The sequence below is a fragment of the Telmatherina bonti genome, assembly GCF_933228915.1.
Source record: "Telmatherina bonti genome assembly, chromosome: 12".
Classification (NCBI taxonomy): domain Eukaryota; kingdom Metazoa; phylum Chordata; class Actinopteri; order Atheriniformes; family Telmatherinidae; genus Telmatherina; species Telmatherina bonti.
Window position 1 is genome coordinate 19,740,459 of NC_136610.1, and position 19,649 is coordinate 19,760,107.

The window sequence follows — 19,649 nt, forward strand, 5'->3', positions numbered from 1 at the left end:
AACCTTCTCTAAGCCATATCCACTTGAGAACTTTATATTTATTAAATGTTTTATTGTTTGTGTTCTTTTTAAATTAAGCACATTTAAAGGAAATAGAAAGTTTTATACAAGAAAAAGTGTCTCCAAACATTCGACAGGTACTGAATGTAGAGGGCACATACATTTGTCATATATTTTGAGAGGGAATTTGGAGTATAACATACATTTCAGTAACTTTGACAGTCATGCTCTTTTAACATCATGTTTATGACATTTTAAAGTCTGAAATACTTGGCTTTAATTTATGCAAGTCATGTAAGCTTTCAAAGCTTGTCTTATATACAAAGGTGTTTACATTCCACAATAATTACAGATAATATAATACACAGCATATATTAAAAACAGATTTTAATCCTTAAATCGTCACATTCAAAATGATGGTACTATTTCTACTGATGTGATTTAAAGGCTAATAAATGAGCAATAGTGACATTCACATTGCACTTAATTCACATGTTTTCAGGCATAAGTGGAAATTCTTTGTGGGGATCAGACTGAGATGTTTCTGCAAATCGATTGTTTATTCAGAAATCTACTGGAGCTCATAAAGTAAATCCTGAACCGTCAGTGCCAATTCCTGAAAATTTGGTCGCTCCTCTGCTTTCTGGAAAAAAAAAAAAAAAAAAAAAAAAGAAGCAAAGTGAAACAGTTGAACTGGGCTCCAAAAAGTATTTTCATACACAGTTGTGGCTCAGAATTCACTTACCTCATGCCAACAGCTTGACATGATGTTGTAGACCTTTTCATTGGCCAGCTGGGGGCGGTAGAGACGAAGGCCCCTGGGCACTTGTTCACCTATTTCCGTGTTGCTAAGGCGTTCATATGGAAGTCGGCCCAAAGTGTACACCTCCCACATGAGAACCCCTAGTAGAGAATGAACAGTAAACACACAAAATATATGCTATCATAACTATAGTTGATGCCTTTTCTCCCCAAATTCAATCAATGAATGATTATTTAAGCACAAACAAGCAGCAGGAATTAGGTTTCTTACCATATGCCCAGATGTCTGACTTGCTACTGAATTTTGAGTAGAGAAGAACCTCAGGAGGTGACCAACGAACTGGGAACTTTGAACCTGCTGAACTTGTGTACTCATCATCTAAAACATACCTGAGGACATTGGAAGAGGATTTTAATTTCATACTGTATGAGTTTGCTTGCGCTTTTATTTGTTTATTTGATAATATGCAAAGGTTTACCGTGACAAGCCAAAGTCAGTCACTTTGACTGTGCCATTTGCATCTACTAAACAGTTCCTGGCAGCCTAAAGATAAAGGAAACACCTCTGTTACAAGCATAATCTTTAAATGTCTTCTCTTGCACAACCAAACCAGTTTATTTGAATACTTTAGGAATGCAGTAGAATTTGTTTTGCACTTTCACACAGAAGATCTTTGCTCTCACCAGGTCTCTGTGGATGTACTGCTGTGATTCAAGGTAGGCCATGCCCTCGGATACATCTTTACACATCTCGAGGAGCTGGACAGCTGTTGGGTGCTGCTTCAGGCCCTCCTTGAGGTATGTCAGTAAGCAGCCATTTGCAAGGAACTCAGTCACGATGTAAATAGGTCGCTGTTTAGTGCAGACACCGTACAGCTGCACCAAGTTCTCATGTCGAAGTTTCCTGGTTTGTACAAAATGAAAGGAGATTTAGCTAGTTTTACTCAAAGAAGTTAAGGTTAACACCCCTTCATCATGTAAGATGGCCGTTTTCTGATTTTTGGGCATATAACCAATGCAAATTCGGTTTTAAAATTCAGTTTGGGGTGAGTTGTATTTACATCATGATTTTGGCTTCATCTATGAACTCCTCCTCTGACATGGATCCCTCTTTAATCATCTTGATGGCCACGTCATGCTGACCCTGCCACTTTCCGTACTTCACCACTCCAAACTGGCCCGTTCCCAGCTCCTTGATGAAAGTGAGGTATCGTGGGTCAATCTCCCAAACACCTACATAAAATAAGACAAAATTAAGATTACCCTGCACTGGAAGCTACCGTATTAAACAGAAACCAACAACATTTGATGCTTTCAGCTTTATTGTTGACAGATGTGAGAGAGGGGATGGTGAATCTCAGAGGATCTGGGATGTCTGAACTGCTCCAATTAGCAATCAGAGATGATTTACCAGAAACAAGGATCAATGACAGAATCTATTAGGAGACAAATGCATTTGAACTCAGTCATATTCTTACCATAGCCAAGTCCTGCTGTTGATGGAGGTTGTGCTCTGTTGGATACAATGTACTTCAGCCTGCTAACCATACCTAGAAAGGTGGGAAAACAAAGCCACATATACTTGTTAGATCAACATTTTATTGACTTGGATTTTTGTATGAATGTCCACAGTTTATTGCCTTTAAAGAGCAGTTTAACTTAGAAATATAAGCAGTATATACATATTAATGGTACTAAATGAGTTTTGTATTGGTCTTTTGCAGTTTGCTTGACCATCACAGAGATTAAATGTTTATCGTTAGGGTGAAAAGTAAGGGCAGGTGTCATTTCTTAAGGGCACATAAAATGGGCATACTTAAATGTTAAGTAGCAAAGTGTGATAAGACTGGCATGTTATTCGGTATTCCATATAATAAATAAAATCTGGAGATTTAAAGCAGATTTAATTTGGAACTTTGTTATGCAATTCATATGACGATATGAAGAAAAAAATAATTTTTATTCCGCCATTTTTTAACTATCACAAGATTCCCCCCTGTTGTGTAATTTCCCTTTTCTTGTTGCCATGACCACATTTTTTTTTTTATTTTTGTATGTTCACCTACAGCGTTGCATCTCATACACTCACAGCCGAAGGACTGACCTGCTGCATTGTGCTGGTGATAGTTGATGAGTTCTGGGATAGTGTTGAAATAGTGCTTCTCTGCCAGGTAAAACTGGCCCTGGGCAGCTGTGCAGATGTTATAATGTTTGCAACTTCCACCTGTGTCCCTGTGGAGAAAAATAAGAAAATAAACCATCACCAGATCGTATCAACAGGTTTTCACCAAGACGGGAACCAAGCATTTTATCACCTTCACGTGCCAGTAATATGTGTTCAGTTTTATCCACAGTGTGGTTCAGTCTTAGATAAAAAACTTCTGCAGACAGATTAGTCCTGGTTTTACATGAATAATTTACATCTCTCTCCCTCTGCGGCCTGCAGTTTCCGCTTTCATTATGTGCAGTTCTCCTTTTTACACGATCACACATGACTCCAGCCAATGGATTTACTGTATAAATGGCAGCAATATTTTACTCACCCACCAGCCTTGGTGAACAAAGACACAGTATATTTTCCAGCTTTGCTCGAGTCTCGTACCAAGAAACCTCCATCTTTGTTCTGAGAGCAGGAAACAACATGCAAACATAGATTTTGTGAATCTAAATAAAGATATGCTTTAGCCTCTGTTCTGTTAACCTAATGTAGGCCTGAGTTACCTCCGACTTTAACAGCTGTTCTGCTTGGCTGCGGTTCATGTTTTTGCAGTACCAGCTGTAGAAACAAGTATAATCATATTTTTCTGTTTTCTGATTTGCAGCATTTATTAATCCAATAGTTGCAGATACATAGATAAAATAAAAAAAAAATCCATCTGCTTATATAAAAAATAAGAAAGTAACAGTATGGAAATTAATCCACCAAGGCCTGGACAGGTCAACTTGTACTCACTCAAATCTTTCAAGCCCATTTTCTGCTTCCACAACATAATTACTTGGTATATATCCTTCTTTTCTGCAATAGAAAAACAAACAGTGTAAAACAACAAGAAACTTATTTTAAGCATTAAAAATGCATACCCCTTTCTTTTTATGCGGTTAATTTAATATCTAACTTAGATTCTGTTAAAATCCATTAGGAAACATCTTCTTTTTATGCGTGTGAAATGATTTTGGTCATGGCCTTCTACCCATTATTTTTACTGAAGCAGGGCTGTTAATGTTTTGTGTAAACAGATTATTTGGGCTTTGCTCTGAGTCATTGGCATCCTACTTTTTGTATCTGAGTCTTCTCACCCATATTTGTCTCGGGCTCTCCACCAGTTGAGGTCAGACTTCTCTAGGATGGTGTACTCCTCATCCTTCCTCAGCTCCAAGTCCTGGGCTGACAAAGGGGTGTAATTGTACTCAGCTATTACAGTCATGCTTGAAGAGGAAGCAGGTGGCTCAGGTGGTTGTGGGGGCAAAGGGCGACTCGCCTTCTCCTGAAACAGGATAGGATTATTAGATGTAATGTAAAAGAAATTAGCTTCTGATTGGTTAGGATGGATTTGAAAAGGTCTTGGAGTGTACCTCTATGGGGGTTGGAGGAAGCGGTTTCCTGGACTGCCTTCGGCTCGATGTTCCGGATTTAAAACCTATTTTTGACATTTATTTAATCAACTGAGAAGATCATTTGTTGTAATTATTTCAGATTTCAGACTGAAGGAAGTGTTGACCCCACCGTTTTTAGTATCCAGCACTTTGCAACCCATAGCTTGTTTAACTTCCTGATGGCAGCACAGCCACACCCCATCAACCCAGAAACAAGGATGGTACTTCTGCATCAGGTCTTTGTTGAAGCGCACCACTGTGTATGTACAAGAATAGACGCATGGGCACACCAAGTGTGTATTAAATCAACATTTGCATAGGCTTCCAGCTCTGCCATTGTGCAAGCTGCCCAACACTATGATATGGATCACAAAGATGATGAGATATATAAACACAGGACACAGTTGGGAATCTGACAGGATGTTTACTCACATTCTTTTAGCTTCTTTATCCACACAGACCGAACATCTTCAGTCTTTGCAAAGATGTAAAGCGGTCCTTCATCATAAATGACCTGTGGGAATATCCATATTCCATCAAGATAAAAGATCATGTTTACATTTTTACGAGTTAGTAACTGTATTTAATATCTTTCTATTCTTCAACTGCATTGATACTGAATGGTGCAAACTTTTACTTGGGGTTTCTCAGATGGTAAATGGTTCCTTGCTGCTTGAGTCTTATGACAATGACAACACCTGCACAGCCCCTGAAAGCCCCTGATTAATCTCAGACTGTTTCACTTCTTAACAGTGGACTTTCAGAATGTTTTGACAGTTTTCTACTTAGGAAACACGGATATGACCCTCATACATGGTGCAAATTTTTATACATGCTGCAAATGTTTATACATGGTGCAAATTTTCAACATGTAGATAGTGTTTAAAACAGAAAGGGTTGGTGGGGTTGGGGACAGTTCAAGATAAATATTGTGTTTCTAGAGATATGAGAAGACTCTAAGATGAAGACCATCTAGAAAAAAATAGCAGTGAAAACAAATATTCTGCAAATATTTTCTCTGTCAGAAAAGTGAACGAATAAGAGTTTACCTGGAATGCATACTTGCGCTCCTGTGGAGCATTTGGCTCTGGCTGGACCAGCTCCACACATTTGATCTTCTCAATATCAACTGATCCTTTCAGACCTTTTTTCTTCTGTACAAGAGATGAAGACACAAACAACTCTGGGATTAAAATAGAACGTGACTGTTTCAAGTCTGCATCCAGTTGGATATACGTACCCCTTTGTCAGCATCATAGTCATAGTAGGCTATTTTTTCCTGCGTAAGAACAAACAATCTCTCCTTGTAGTTCAAAGGGGATGTTTTCTTCTTCTGCTGTGATCGCTTAACGAAGACTTCTTCCAGTATATTGTCTGACATGATTCAACTTAAATTGGTTGACACTGAAACAAGTAATGAATTAAAGCAGTTTTAGAGGTATACTTGGCAGCACAACACTTCATTTCCTAATGAAAAACAGCGTTATGTAGCGTGTTCACACCTTATGACAGCCATTTTGCTGAAAGCTTTAACGGTTTCACCCAGTTTTACTGAGCTCAGTATTAAATAGTGGGTTTGGGTTTGTTGCATTTCACACTTCTCAGCCTTGGCCTTCCGTTTGCAAAGTTTTACATGAATACTTGCATGCTGGTCATTCAGAGCAATGCCGCGACAAGGATAGATTTGGTAAGAGATTAACAAACAGTGCAGGCCCTATCAGTGAATGAAACTGCACAGTTTGCATATCGGCTTGGCTTATCATGCCAACTCCATCCTATGTTTCCATCATTTCCATGTTTTCCCCAGCTGTCTTATCATGGCCATCATCTTGGCCCAAATGTACCATTTTTCCTGTTTTTCTTTTTTTTTTCATTTCTTTGAGAAGCCATATTTTGTCTTCATCTTAAACTTTGTTATCTAAAACCTGCGCATTAACAGACATGCTGAAACCTTTCTCTGATTGTTTTTTTTTTTTTTTTTTTTTTTAACATTTAGGACCCGGAAGCTATGAATGAGGCAAATACAGAATCCAAACTGTGAATTCTTATTCACAGTTCATGTGAATATTTTTGCATGCACATAAGCAACCACTATGTACAATGTGTTCCCTTGCAGTCAGTTTAAAGAGCAAAGGACTCATGAATTTACACATTACCCTTTACCTGCATTCTTAGATAAGTAGGCAAATTAAAGAAACAGTAATTTTAGTCCATGGTTGTATCTGTATCTTACTTTCAACACTTTCTAACCACCATATTTAAAGTGAAACTTGCACCTTCAGAACAAGAAAATACTAATGATGGTGTGTTTGCGAGGGTGGAAGGTGTTAATAAAGACTTTGTCAGAGCACTAAGACAAAATATCTTTAAACCGTGAAAAAACAAATACACACAAAAAAAACCACATAGATTAGTGGATGTAATATGAAATATGACTAAATGTGGTGCAGTTGAGTTGTCTTCACATATAATAGAAGGTAAAGGAAGAACGGTACTCCCAAACTTGGGTATCATTGAATAAGTCACCTCAATTCAACATGGACAGCACTGGGTCAGCGGGATGTCAAGGCAGCTTTGGTTACAACTAATGCAGAACTAAAACTTAGACCACATCAAATAATCATCTCAGGCTAAAAGAACTATTGTCTGATGTGTTCACCTCAAGCGACATCAGGTTGTTAAAAAAAAAAAAAATCAAACATTCATTAAAGGTTTCAACGTCACTGAAATGTTACTAATGTGACTAATGTGACATCTATTCACATATCAACTATCAGATTCTCAAACTCACCCCGTCACTCGGCTGAATGCTCATCCTCAGTCTCTGTCAGATGTTTTTGCATTTTAGCTCAGCCTATTTTCAGCATTGAGCACTTCCTTCTATCATCTACGCTGTAACTGTGAAACTACCAGAAACCTCTGTCACTCTTTACTAACCAGACCTCTGACATTTCTTAACAGCAGCCTGATAAGCCCTATTAGCGTTGTGTGCGCTGTCCCAACCAGACAGCAATGTTCCGTATTCTGTGAAACATTGTTTACTCATTCCTCATTTGTCACCACCTATGCTTTCCCACATCACTAACTTGATAACACTGAAAATCAAAGTACTGGTGTACTTACGTCGATCGACTTTATCGCATTTGTTTTTAAGTTGTTGCACCATTTCTGTTGGAAGGATACTGGGTTTTTTCTTTCTCTTTTTTGGTCTTTTCTGAGGGGAGTTTACTAACTGTGGCTGACACAGGCAAATTCATGGGGAAGTTGCATCAGTGTTGCACTGCAACGTGAAGGGAGAAAAACCCAAAGTGCCTTTATAGAATATGAGTTTTTATCTCGGATGTATACCTGTTTATATGACGTAAAACACTATACTTTATATGCTCTTTTTTTTCTGCACGACACATCAAAAGAAAGCTTTTCCTCACTTTTTCATTTATGTGATCGGGCATATAGGTTGTATCAGAAATCAGTCCACACACTGACCCAGCTGGGTTGTTAAGGAATATAAATGGCAGTTAAATGTAGCTGTAATAAATACATAAAAACATGTATGTATATTTTAATTTAAAAAAAACTTGCATTATTATTTAACAGTGTAGTGCTCACCGTGTAAGACACCACAAACATAACCATAAGTGCAAAGCTCTTGCTTAAATAGGAACCTATCAAGAGGCTCTCTTTCCTTATGTTTCCTGACAGATAAGCAATATGTGCAAGAAATGTGCTTGTGTGTGTGTGTGTGTGTGTGTGTGTGTGTGTGTGTGTGTGTGTGTGTGTGTGTGTGTGTGTGTGTGTGTGTGTGAGGGAGAAACATTGAGAGAGAGAGAGAGAGAGAGAGAGAGAGGGAGGGAGAGAAAGAAGCAACAAAGGCATGACATTTAGCTGTTCTAATATCAAATGTGCAAATATGTTGACATGGATGAGAAATGTGAAAGGCAGTTGTCAGGATAAATAATTAAAAAAATTTAGCATGCATTAATTATAAAGTTTGCTCACACATGCCTATAGGATCTGATTATAAGATTAAAGTTTGATAACTTCAGTTATATCAACATGCACCAGCAACCACAGAAACCCAGTAGTGCCTCACAGTCAACAAGTTACTCAAATGAAAAATGTTTCAGTAGATAAAAGCTTCAAAGATATAAATTTTAAAAAAACAAAAAACAAAAAAAACCTCAAATATTTCTTCATTATACAGACAGACACGCAGTTCTGGTAGTTTTCAGTTGAGTACGTGTACAAATTGACACAACATTGATTTAATTAATTAAACATATTATATGAGGATGAGACTGAAGATTATTAGTGTTATATATCACTAAATTTTCTGTTTTTATAGACTAATTTTGTGCACTCGTGTGAACGAAGAAAGACAAATAATTTTCATTGACCGTAAAGCAAAATGTTGTCACTTACCGAGCACCTGAGAAAGTAAAGCATGAGACAAACAACTGCAGATGCTGAGGCGTGAAGCTATGGCATGAACCTTTGCCTCAGTAGTTTGCTTTCCATAAAATGTGTGTTAGTCTGTGAAGCAAGAAGTTAAGACACACCCACAGAGAGGAATCGAGTCTGCTTACTTCCCCTTTATCTTCCTGCTCATTTTCGTATCAGCCCTATGGACAGTACTGATGATAAACTGATTCGAGTTAAACATTGTTCACAGGACCATGTTTAAATACTGCATGCAGTGACATTGTGATACCTTTAGTTGAGGGGATTTGTTCACCTGTCCACTTCACTGCCAATTTGACTATTGCAGCAGGAAGATAAAAATTTTAGGATAACATGAGTAAATCTCCATCAGTGGTGGACAGAAAGGCCAAACACATAGCAGCAAACTGAAATCCCACATATGAACATTACACTATGTTCATGCTGTAGTTGCTGAAGGGGGAGCTGGCATATAAATATGTAAAAAATAAGAAAAAAGAATAGTTTCTAAACTTTTCCCCTTGCCCTTGATTTTTAGAAGGTTATTCAATCTTGTGAGAGTGTTTATTCAAACTTACTAATGTGAGAAGTTAAGATTGTGTCATGCTGGGATTCCTGTGAACAGCTTAATTCCTGGGAACAGGAGGATTCCTGTTTGGTCCTCAACTAGGGCCAATGTTGTGTTGAGTTTGCATGTTCTCCTTGAGTCATTGTGAGTTTTCTCCAGGCAGTCCAGATTCTTCCTGCTATCCAACACTTACATGCTTGCCCAGGGTTCACTTACTGACTGACTGACTGACTGACTGATTGACAGATTGACAGACAGATAGATAGATAGATAGATAGATAGGTAGATAGGTAGATAGATAGATAGATAGATAGATAGATAGTGATTTTAAAACCTTGCATTAGTAGACAACTGATTATGTTGAATAAATATTGCAGCAGAAAGTCTAATTTTTTTTTTCTTTATTTAAAGATGAGAAGTAAAATTTCACTTTTAAAAAGTGAATGTAAGCAGAACAGAGGTGGCAATTCCTGGTCCAGAAAGTAAAAGTCCTGTCTGGCAGGAGTTCTGACCTGTCACCAAACAAGCTGAATTTAATGAGCAGAGTTTATGTGCCAGGTAAACTAGCACTGTTCACTGTTAGTGAAAACACCTATTCTAAATGTTCAGGTAGATCCAAAAACATCGCAGGACTTTTACTTTATGAAAAACGCCTGAAAATTGTACTGACACAGCGGCTAATTGCAGTTTTACTAAAAATGTCGTTTTGTGTCCGCCCGACATGTCCCACCACTAGGGGGCAGACCACCATATTGTTCGCACATTCACCGCTGACGTCTACTTCACGAAGTGCTTCCGGCCTCGGCCTTCCTCTTTTCCGCTACATCGGGACGCAACCATGGTATGAAATTACTACACTAATACGTTTATAAAATCTCACTCAATCTTGCGTATTAAAGCATCGTGCCTAAATATGTTCAGTTAGAAAGTAATGGTGATGTTTTAAAAGACACGATGATGACATTATTAACTTTCATGTGTAGGTTTTACCACTGTTAAAGGAAGTAATGGTGACTACGACGTAGGTAGATTAAACAAACTGCTGGTGGCGCCTATTCATGTCCAGCAAGTCTCCGTTCTTGGACAAACTAAAATAAATGTAGCTTCAGTCAGTGTATGGTGACAGCATTTAGCCATATTTACAGTATTATACGCCCTTTACGTGAAGTAGCTGAAATGCTAGCACGCTAGCTTGCCAGCAAATGCCTTTAAACGCTTTCGGTGCAGCAACAGAGCATGATTTTATATATGTTGGCATTATTTGTAGGTAATGGTGTTATAATTTGCGGCAATCATTTCATTAACTATTTTTGTCAGGTAGACCCAAAGAGAAGGCCTGTTAAGTAATATTATATAGGAGGTAGGCCTGTATCCTCCTGCCTCTGCAATCTGGAAATGCATCAGACTGTTAGGAGATAATGTTTTCTGTATTGTTCAGGTGAATGTCCCAAAGACCCGCAGGACTTACTGCAAGAAGTGCAAGAAGCACCAGCCCCACAAAGTCACCCAGTATAAAAAGGGAAAGGATTCCCTCTATGCACAGGGTAAATAAATTCACCCAGTGTGCAAATTAATCACATATCTGAATGAATTGTGGCTGAACTGTAACAATCTTGCAGGTAAGAGGAGATATGACAGGAAGCAGAGCGGATATGGTGGGCAAACAAAGCCAATTTTCCGTAAGAAGGTAGGTCTTTGTTTCTGATAGTTTGATTGGTGAAACCAGTGTCCGAAATTAACTTTTTAGCTTAACCCAGCTGAAAAAATCCACAAACCAAGCATATTTTTTACTGGCCAAAATATTTTATTATTTTAGACACATACTTTCAAGCACATGTCATTTCTTTAGTACAAATTCAGACAGTCCATGCAATCTGGCCTGCTGCTCCTGACACAGACCTTGTGCCACAGCACCACAGACTTAGTGGGATCATACTATTTTATTCTGCAGACACTTTTATCCAGACTTGCAGACATACCACTTAGGCTTCAGGGGAATTGATCTACCAACTTTCCAGTTACAAGCCGACTGCTCATCCTCCTGAGCTATAAGAGGAACACTTTCTAAGGGAGTCCGAATGTCCAGAAAGAGAAAAGTAGTACATTCAAAATTACCCACAATGCATCTTGAAAAGTAGAGCATCGATGGTCACTAGACAGGTCAGTATAGACCACAATGCATTGCAGCATGAGATCAAAGTGGCACAAGTGACACAAATGTCAAAGCAGGTTAAGAAAAAATAACTATAGAGCATTCATTTTATTTCCTTATTTGTTGATTAAATATGTTATATAATATATATAACAGTTGAAGAATAAAATATTTCATAAGAATTTTTTCCCATGAGTTTGGATTGGATTTGGAAGACACATGGTGGTGACAGTTTATAATCGATTGGCAATGAGGAGAAAATAGCCAGCTTTGTGTCTGAATTACCAACGGAATGAGTGCACTATATAGTCTGCTATATAGCATAGCCCTATGTTATAAATGAGGGGTTAGGGAATAGTGTGGACATTCATGTCTTACAATGCCACCGTCTCCATATCGCAACTTTCTGGGCGGTCCTGCTGGTTTATCCTTTGTTTCACTCTACTTTTGGAAGGCTCCTGTTAAAAATATCCACATATTGGCGCTAATTAATTCAGTTAAATGTTACACAGAAATGCCACAGTAGGAGTTCTTATGTGATGTGAACATGTTTGTACATGCAGACAGCAGAGGAGCATAAAAAAGAAATTACCCAAATTAAAACTTAAAACATGACAAAGTTTGTTGATTTGGACATTCCTCTTTGGATCCGGGATTCCTCTCGAATTCTCGATGGGTGCCGATGTTGCTCACACATGAAATGCATGACAGGAGACGCACATGCTGAGAACTTGCTGCGTGGCCCTTCTCTCAACCACACTACTGATCGCCAGGAGGAGGGAAGAGGTCCCATTCTTTAGTCAATTGTTAATTTTGGACCCTGGGTGTAACTGGTACAACCGCATAACAGCGTGTAACCGGTAACTTCAAATTTCTAGTTATCATACTCACTAAAATGCGTTTCTTTTCAGGCTAAGACTACGAAGAAAATTGTGTTGAGGCTCGAGTGTGTGGAGCCCAACTGCAGATCCAAGAGAATGCTGGCCATCAAGAGATGCAAGCACTTCGAGTTGGGAGGTGACAAGAAGAGAAAGGTAAGAGTCCTCTCTGTGCTTGTGTAGAGTGCATTGTGTTATACTTAGCATTATTAGTTGTAATAATTCTGTTTGAATTCAAACAAGTGATTTAATGTTTTATGGCTCATTTGAGCCTTAACGCACCACACCGAACACAGTTGGTCCAATACCTTATTGTATGTTGAAACTTTGTTTATACAGAATCTTTTGACATGTTTACATCAGTAAATCAGACATTCTGATGATATATATACACACGCTGGTAAATGTGCGTACATTAAAAGCAGAACCAGTTCATAGAATAACTGTTGGATTGTGGCAGACTTAGAAATGCCAAATGTTTTTAAGTGTACATAATTTATGTTACATATAGGTGGCAAACAGAAGACATAATGCAGCCAAACAATTAAATACAACCTTTATGTTCAAAATCCACTGTGCTTGCATTATAGTATTCATGCTTGTATTTTTGTGCTTGTATTTTTTCCCTCCATTGATCAAGTCAGAAGCCACAATTTCAGCCCAGTTGCCTGAATTGTTTATTTAGGCAACAAAGCATTCTTGCATTCGATAAACACTCAAAATGTCTTAAACTTCAGCATAAATTAGGAATACATGAAATTTACTTCCCTTTCTTTTTTTACCTTTAACATTGTCATGAAATTTATACAATTTTTTGTTACAAAGAGATTTTGAAATAAAGTTATTTAGAAATGTCTTGCTGCCATGTAATTGTTGTTGGATGTAAACATTTCAGGTGAAACAAAACCTGATAGAACGATTCATGCATAAGCTGAAGACTAAATAGGTTTTTTGAGAGAACCAACAACAATGTGATTATGGCGCTTAAGCGTCAATCTTTGGTTCATGAAATTATTTTTATTTTAATTATTTATTGAAGTCCACCATTTGATAGTTAAACCTAAAGAAATTGCAATGATTGTTCCCATCTTCAGCTTTAATGGCATTGAAGTGATGATATATTGATGAGAGCTGGTAGCCTCAGGGTGGTGAATGTAGCTTATAACCATGATGTATTGTAGGAAAATGTGGAAGCATGGTAACAGAGTTTTTTTTTTTTATTTTTTAAATCACATAAGTCTGTTACCATATTGACTTGTGTTTATGAACAATGTTATATACAGTAGTCGTGTTGCCAGCAACTTTAAAAATTTTATTGGAAATTTATTCTTTTACAGTGCAAATGTCATTCAGAACCTTCACAAACGCAGCAGAAATAACTCACAAGATAATCAAGCAGCATTTTGCCTCACATTTCCCTTTGTTTCCTTACAGGGCCAGGTCATCCAGTTCTAACTGTGGTCCAGTCTTTTGGATGAAGCTGTCACTATTTTCAATAAATGTGTCAAAACAGTTTTGGAGTAAATGGTTTCTTTTTCCAGTTTTCTCAAGCAGGTTAGGTGCACAGTTAAATGTTTCTTACTAAAGATAACCCTCACCATATGAACAAGTCTGTGATGAGACTTGTGAAATATAAAATCTATTCAAGTATGCTGCACAGGTGGGAGGGATATTTAAAACCATATTAAAACTCAATCATAAAAGGATCCCTTTGAAAACGTACTAATTTAACCCTGAAAAGTAAAAAAAGATTTTTCCACAAATCTATAACCTGAGGAGTACAATATGGTGGTGTCTCATTTCAGGGACATTGGCTTCCAGTGCAGCTTGAAACGCCTCTGGAAGTCGCTGCTGATGGGGGTTACTGTCAGCAGAGCAGTGCCTGAAGGGTTGATGGGTAATATGATACTGCTCTGTTGGTTTTGAACGCCCATCTCTTTGTACTGAGGCAAAATCTGTGTGACGTTACACTGCGGGTTGCAGATCTTCCACCCAGGAATGAGTCTCAGTGCAAACCCTCGGGCTCCACCGATCTCCTGCTTGTTCATCACAGCGACAGCCAGACGGTTTTTAGACAGAGGCCTCTCCCACACCTCAAAGCTGTCCATCTGTAGAACAAGTCATAGGATCATTTGACAGGAAGTCAGAAGCAGACAAATGCCATGGAGGAAGTTTTAATGCCTTCTGTCAGTTCTCACACCCACCTTGGCAGTGCGATATCCCTGTTTGCCCAGTGGATCCTGGCTGATGTCTATGATGAGACGGTTCTGCAGCAGTTTCTTGGAACGAGGACAAATGTCCCGTAGATCATTAGACATGAGCAGGGGGGCTGCCATGATGGCCCATAATGCCATCTGAGATTCCTGCTGGTCGTGGCTCAGGCCAAAGTTCCCAATTATCAGCTAGAGAAATGGGGGAAAAAATGTCAATTTACAAGAACATTCAGTTTTTTCTCCTAAATCTGCTTGAAAAAAAAACATAAATTAGGGGGGGGGAAAAAATACATTAGCATTACACATCACATTCCAAGAAAGCAAATTGGTGAATTTGTTCAACAAAACTTTTGCCTCAAGTGCCAGACAGTTACAGTGTGTTGTAAAGAACACGAAAGCAGCTTGGTACTTTAACGCCACGGGCTCTTTTTGGTTAAAGATCATCAGAAAGACTGCTGAGGAGCTGGAGTAGAACGGAGTACCATATCAGGGTCATTCCAGCCCCCAGGTCCAGCTGAGGGGACGACCATGTCCTGATGAGACGCAGTCCATTCCAAGATGGACTTGACAGAGCTCCATGAGTCGTACACGTCATCAAAGTTGCGCCAGTGGTTACACGTCTCACGGATTGCTGTGTAGTTGGGCTGGAAGCGCAGAAATGCTCTTTACAATGACTGAACACAAAGTTAATGACTTTTCATTAAATTCCAAACTACTGTTCAAGCTGGAAGTTTTCTCTTACCTTATGGAAAGGCCATTCATACAAAGGCCACTCGCAGGAGTACAGGATGCTTTTCCCTGTTTTGTTTAGTGCCTTTGACATGTTCATATAGCCTTAACCAGAAAAATTAAAGTAATTAAAATAAACCAAAGAATGAATGACCGTGGATCTTCTGTAGAAAAGAATAAAAAAGCTTCACATTTGTGATAAATATGTGATTTGTGCAAAAAAAACCAAAAAAAAAAACCCCAGCAGCAATCAATAGTTTACCTACAGCTCATGCACAGTCCTGATGTTTGACAACTAGACATTTAAATTCTAAATGAAAGTCCCACCTTCTCCCAGTAAAGTCCATTCCATAAAACAGCCGTCAAACTTAAGAAGATCCACGCCCCAGTCCGCAAAAGTCTGAGCATCAGTCTCATAGTAACCCAGACTGCCAGGGTATCCAGCACAGGTGTTTTTCCCAACATCTCCATAAATGCCCAGCTTCAGACCCTTAGCATGGATCTGAAAGGAGAAAAGATTTCCTTTTAAACATGTTTATTTAACTAACAAGCTACACTGCTGTTATTTCCTGAAACATATTCAAACCAGTAGGTGGCGATGTCGCACAGCAGAAAACTTTATGTTCAGGGTTTGCTAAATCTATCCCTCTACTGGTGAACATCACTTTTCAGATGTGTGTGTTGCTATGCTGTATGTGAACTCTGAGGTGGTAATCAGCCTGTCTGAATGGTTTCTCCTCCTCCTCCTCACTATGAAGATGGTGCAACATGGTAAATTCCAACTGAATCTGTGCATTTTTTCACCTTGTTTCAGGTTCTCCACTTCCACAAAACAAAATTTGCGACCCGGGTTCCACATCTGGCTTTTTCCCCCTCATTATGTAAATAACTGCAGGGGGCCTGGATGTATATGTAATCTGACTGTGTAATCACTTTTGCTTCTAGACTTATTTAACAGGAACTTCTCCAAACTTTTCGACATCTGCAAACTTGAATAAATTGCAGGAAATGAATGATAAAACTGCAATGCATTAAATCACATGGGAATATGTCTTGCATATCAGACAGATGGTTGCCATTATTGAACCTGCAAACTACTCGTTCTGCGGTCCCAAAACTGGAAGCGATAATAAAAAGCAACTATATCCTATCACATCTTTTTTACTTGGCTCCCTGCAGCAGATGAAATAGTGGAAACTATTTCTCCCTTTTCTTGAGTCCCTCTGAGCCTCTTTCCTCTTTGATTTTTATGGAGGACTTACTCTGCTAATACTCTTGGTATTCTCACAGTCAGCTTCTTGTTCCTGTTTCATACCAACTACTTACATAGTCGGCCAGTTTCTTGATGCCACTCGGGAATCTTTTGGGGTCTGCCTGCAGGCGGCCTTGAGCATCGCGCTGATGGGAGGGCCAACAATCATCGATGCAGATGTACTCATAACCGGCTTCCTTCCAGCCCTCCTTCACCATCACATCTGCCATCTGCATGTAGAGACGCTCGCTGCCAGGGCAACAGGAGGAGACAGGTGGAGATAATAGCATCAGTTAGATGCCAAAATTCAATGATATTTCCAACAACAAAGCGACACACACAAATATCGAGATACTACTTAATGTTAGTAACAAAGAATGCTCATTGTCAAGTGATAGAATAATTAGCTAACTAATTCATCTTAGACAGAGATCCCCAATCCTGGTCCTTGGGACCAGTGCTCTGCAGGATTTCCTGCTGGAACATACCTGACTCAGACCCAGACAAGCTCTGCACATGTCTGCTAAATGCAGATTAATTTAGTCCTCAGGTAGCTGTGCATTATAAACAAACCTGACAAAAAAAACTGAGAAACTTCCTTGATGTTATTACACACTTCACCAGGCTTGAGCTTGTTAGGACAGACTGAAGCAAAGTACCGGGAGAAAGTTTCTTTTGTAAGTCATGGGAGCTGCTTTCTATGAGCTAGAAAGGAGTCCATAGTTTGAAATCCAGCATTAGCATGGACAGTTTGCACATCAGGAACGGCTTCCTTGAAGCTGTATGACATCCTCATATTTTGGAGTAACTTGTTCTGTCAAAAGGATCACCTGCTTTTCATGCAAGACAAAAACCACATCAAGTGCTAAACCGGTCGGCCTACAGTCCCCCTCTGAATCCAGCCCATCCTTCTCTATCACACCTCTCTGTCTCTTGTTTTGCTCAACAAGTCATATGACTTTAACAACACTTGCAAAGTTGTTTGCAAATTCCTGTCCTATCCGAAAAAAAAACCGTATTTGCTTACATTTCCTGAATCCACAAAGATTTTAATGAGATGTGATCGCATTTATCCATTCATTTACTACATTTTAAATGTTTTGTTATTACAGATCTCACATTTTCAAGAGTGATTTAGTTTATGCTCAACATTTAAATGCCACTCTTCCTAAAACATGTGGGGTAAAGAAATTAATCAAACAGAAAGTAAACAAAGTCTCTAGTGTTCATGCAAGTATTATTTTTGCAGCATCAGGAGGACTGTTGTCACAACTGATCACTTTAATCGCCCCACTGTTGATATTCTTACCTGATGCAGTTGTTTGGGTCCGTGTCACAGTTGGTATTACACATGAACCTTTCCCAGTGCAACCAGCCCATAGTGGGTTTCAGCGCCAGGCCGTTGTCCAGTGCTTCAGCAGAAGGACACAGTAAACTGATGACCGCCAGGAAAAACAAAATTCGGCACATTTTCACTCACAAATTTCACTCGTGGTGCCCACAGGAACTAAAAGCTACTGTGCTTATTATACCTATTTCCTCGTGCCGAACTACCAGCCCCACCTCCTTTAGGTGATTGACTTAAATATTAACCAATAGGATCAAAAGGCGTCTGTAGCTGACCAATGGCGTTCCGCTCTGGTCCTTCGGCAAACCAGGAAGTTCCCTGTGCTATCGAAGTAAAAACTTAAGAAGTCATGTGATACAGTCTTGTGATTCCTCATGACAAAAAAGAAGATAAAAACAGCAGTAGCAAACTTGGCATGAGGCATGAATAAAATAACCTCAGCAGTTTTATTTTGTGCAGCTATTACGCCATCATTTGCTTCCAAACAAACCTAGTTTTCATATGTTAAACAAATTAAAGTGAACAATCTTGGATTTTTTTCTTCTATAGCTGGCACCAGGATTGATGCAAAATGCTCCAAATTACCTGGCCTCTGAAGAGCCAGTTAACAAAATGCCACACACACTATCAGCTTTAAGGTACATATCGACACAGCTTCTGACTGTTTAATAGCTGAGGATGAAACATTTAATTTGTCTGGCGCTGATGTTATATTAGAGATAGGTGTCTTAATTCAGTTTTAAATGGACATGCTACCACAGATTCAAATTTATCACAGACATTTCCATTTGTGAAGTTGTCAGAGATCTTTTCATGCAGAGAGAGTGATGAGTTTTGCAGATATTGTATTAATTCTTTCTTCCATTTATGCGAAGATCAGCTTTTTTAGAGTTTGCTCAGTAACAAAGTCGCCACAACGCTTGTATCTGCATCCCACCTTAGTGAAACCACCCAGCGAACTTCCTCATGGAAGTCCATCTTTTCTACTTGTAACTCAGTGAGTCCTGATATTAACAGGAGTGGAAATGAATGAAGCGGCACTTGTGAATTGGTGGACTTACATAATGAGAATAATCCTCAATCCCCACAGCTGACTTTATGCAAAAAGGGAGCTTTAATGAACACAAAACATGACCTTTATGTGAAATGTCAAGGATGCCCTTTTTAATTCTAAATATTATCAGAGGCTTCACCCAGGGACAAGCCTGATACAATTTGTCACATGCTGTAGTTCATATCAGAGCCAGTGAGAAAAAGGCTTTGAGGCTCTAAATGTCAGATTTCAATTTGACTCTCTTCCCCCCTGCTGATGGACGGGCCAATCCTGCTCATCTAAATACAGTTTTCTCATTGTAAAAATGGGGTGTTGCCCACTGTTGTGACAGAAGCCCTTGTTGTTTTTTTTAAGTGCTGCATGAAATAGCAGTGTGCCTGTATCTTTACAGCGATTAATTGAGATTGTTGGCAGATGGGGCAGCCCTCTCTTGCTGTCTAGTTTATACGGCTCCCCAGAGCTTTGACACCAATCCATCATGCTCCGTTCTTCCTCGCTGTCATGTAATTGAAGAGACTGTCATGGCTGACTTATGTTGGCAACTTTGTTATGAAGTGTATGGGGATGAAATAAAAGGGAAAGCTTTGTTGTGGCGAGCCCTTTTTCCAAGGAGTTTCATTACTGTATTGATCTATAAAGACAGGTAGCAGCACAAAAAA

The 19,649-nt window shown here is 39.0% G+C and overlaps 3 protein-coding genes across 3 annotated transcripts; 1 reads left to right on the plus strand and 2 right to left on the minus strand.

Moving 5' to 3' along the window:
* Positions 1-508: 508 nt before the first annotated feature.
* Positions 509-8,805, minus strand: btk (Bruton agammaglobulinemia tyrosine kinase). Its single transcript, XM_079249563.1, has 18 exons — positions 8,779-8,805; positions 5,597-5,760; positions 5,406-5,510; positions 4,789-4,870; positions 4,487-4,612; positions 4,336-4,400; positions 4,060-4,247; positions 3,716-3,778; positions 3,484-3,538; positions 3,306-3,385; positions 2,867-2,994; positions 2,241-2,312; positions 1,824-1,995; positions 1,447-1,666; positions 1,242-1,306; positions 1,034-1,152; positions 746-903; positions 509-643 (listed from the first exon to the last, which is right to left on the minus strand). The coding sequence occupies exons 2-18, from the start codon at positions 5,735-5,737 to the stop codon at positions 572-574; spliced, it is 1,911 nt and encodes a 636-aa protein (XP_079105689.1). The 5' UTR covers positions 5,738-5,760; positions 8,779-8,805; the 3' UTR covers positions 509-571.
* Positions 8,806-10,140: 1,335 nt separating this feature from the next.
* On the plus strand, positions 10,141-13,907 carry rpl36a (ribosomal protein L36A). Its single transcript, XM_079250377.1, has 5 exons — positions 10,141-10,205; positions 10,803-10,908; positions 10,984-11,051; positions 12,428-12,550; positions 13,829-13,907. The coding sequence occupies exons 1-5, from the start codon at positions 10,203-10,205 to the stop codon at positions 13,847-13,849; spliced, it is 321 nt and encodes a 106-aa protein (XP_079106503.1). The 5' UTR covers positions 10,141-10,202; the 3' UTR covers positions 13,850-13,907.
* gla (galactosidase, alpha) lies at positions 13,895-18,118 on the minus strand. The gene is made up of 7 exons (XM_079250376.1): positions 17,898-18,118; positions 16,663-16,837; positions 15,664-15,838; positions 15,350-15,441; positions 15,090-15,251; positions 14,599-14,796; positions 13,895-14,502 (listed from the first exon to the last, which is right to left on the minus strand). The coding sequence occupies exons 1-7, from the start codon at positions 18,056-18,058 to the stop codon at positions 14,191-14,193; spliced, it is 1,275 nt and encodes a 424-aa protein (XP_079106502.1). The 5' UTR covers positions 18,059-18,118; the 3' UTR covers positions 13,895-14,190.
* Between the last annotated feature and the right edge of the window lie 1,531 nt (positions 18,119-19,649).

Bases quoted from the DNA above. Each gene is read 5' to 3' on its own strand.
- rpl36a (XM_079250377.1), top strand. The intron at 11,052-12,427 runs GTAGGTCTTTGT...GTTTCTTTTCAG, and splicing joins AGCCAATTTTCCGTAAGAAG to GCTAAGACTACGAAGAAAAT. The intron at 12,551-13,828 runs GTAAGAGTCCTC...GTTTCCTTACAG, and splicing joins GAGGTGACAAGAAGAGAAAG to GGCCAGGTCATCCAGTTCTA.
- btk (XM_079249563.1), bottom strand. From the start codon at position 5,737: ATGTCAGACAATATACTGGAAGAAGTCTTCGTTAAGCGATCACAGCAG. The intron at 4,401-4,486 runs GTGGGGTCAACA...TGTCAAAAATAG, and splicing joins AGTGCTGGATACTAAAAACG to GTTTTAAATCCGGAACATCG. The intron at 904-1,033 runs GTAAGAAACCTA...ATTCTCTACTAG, and splicing joins GTCAGACATCTGGGCATATG to GGGTTCTCATGTGGGAGGTG.
- gla (XM_079250376.1), bottom strand. From the start codon at position 18,058: ATGTGCCGAATTTTGTTTTTCCTGGCGGTCATCAGTTTACTGTGTCCT. The intron at 16,838-17,897 runs GTAAGAATATCA...TTGCCCTGGCAG, and splicing joins GACCCAAACAACTGCATCAG to CGAGCGTCTCTACATGCAGA. The intron at 15,839-16,662 runs GTAAGTAGTTGG...TTCTCCTTTCAG, and splicing joins TCAAGAAACTGGCCGACTAT to ATCCATGCTAAGGGTCTGAA.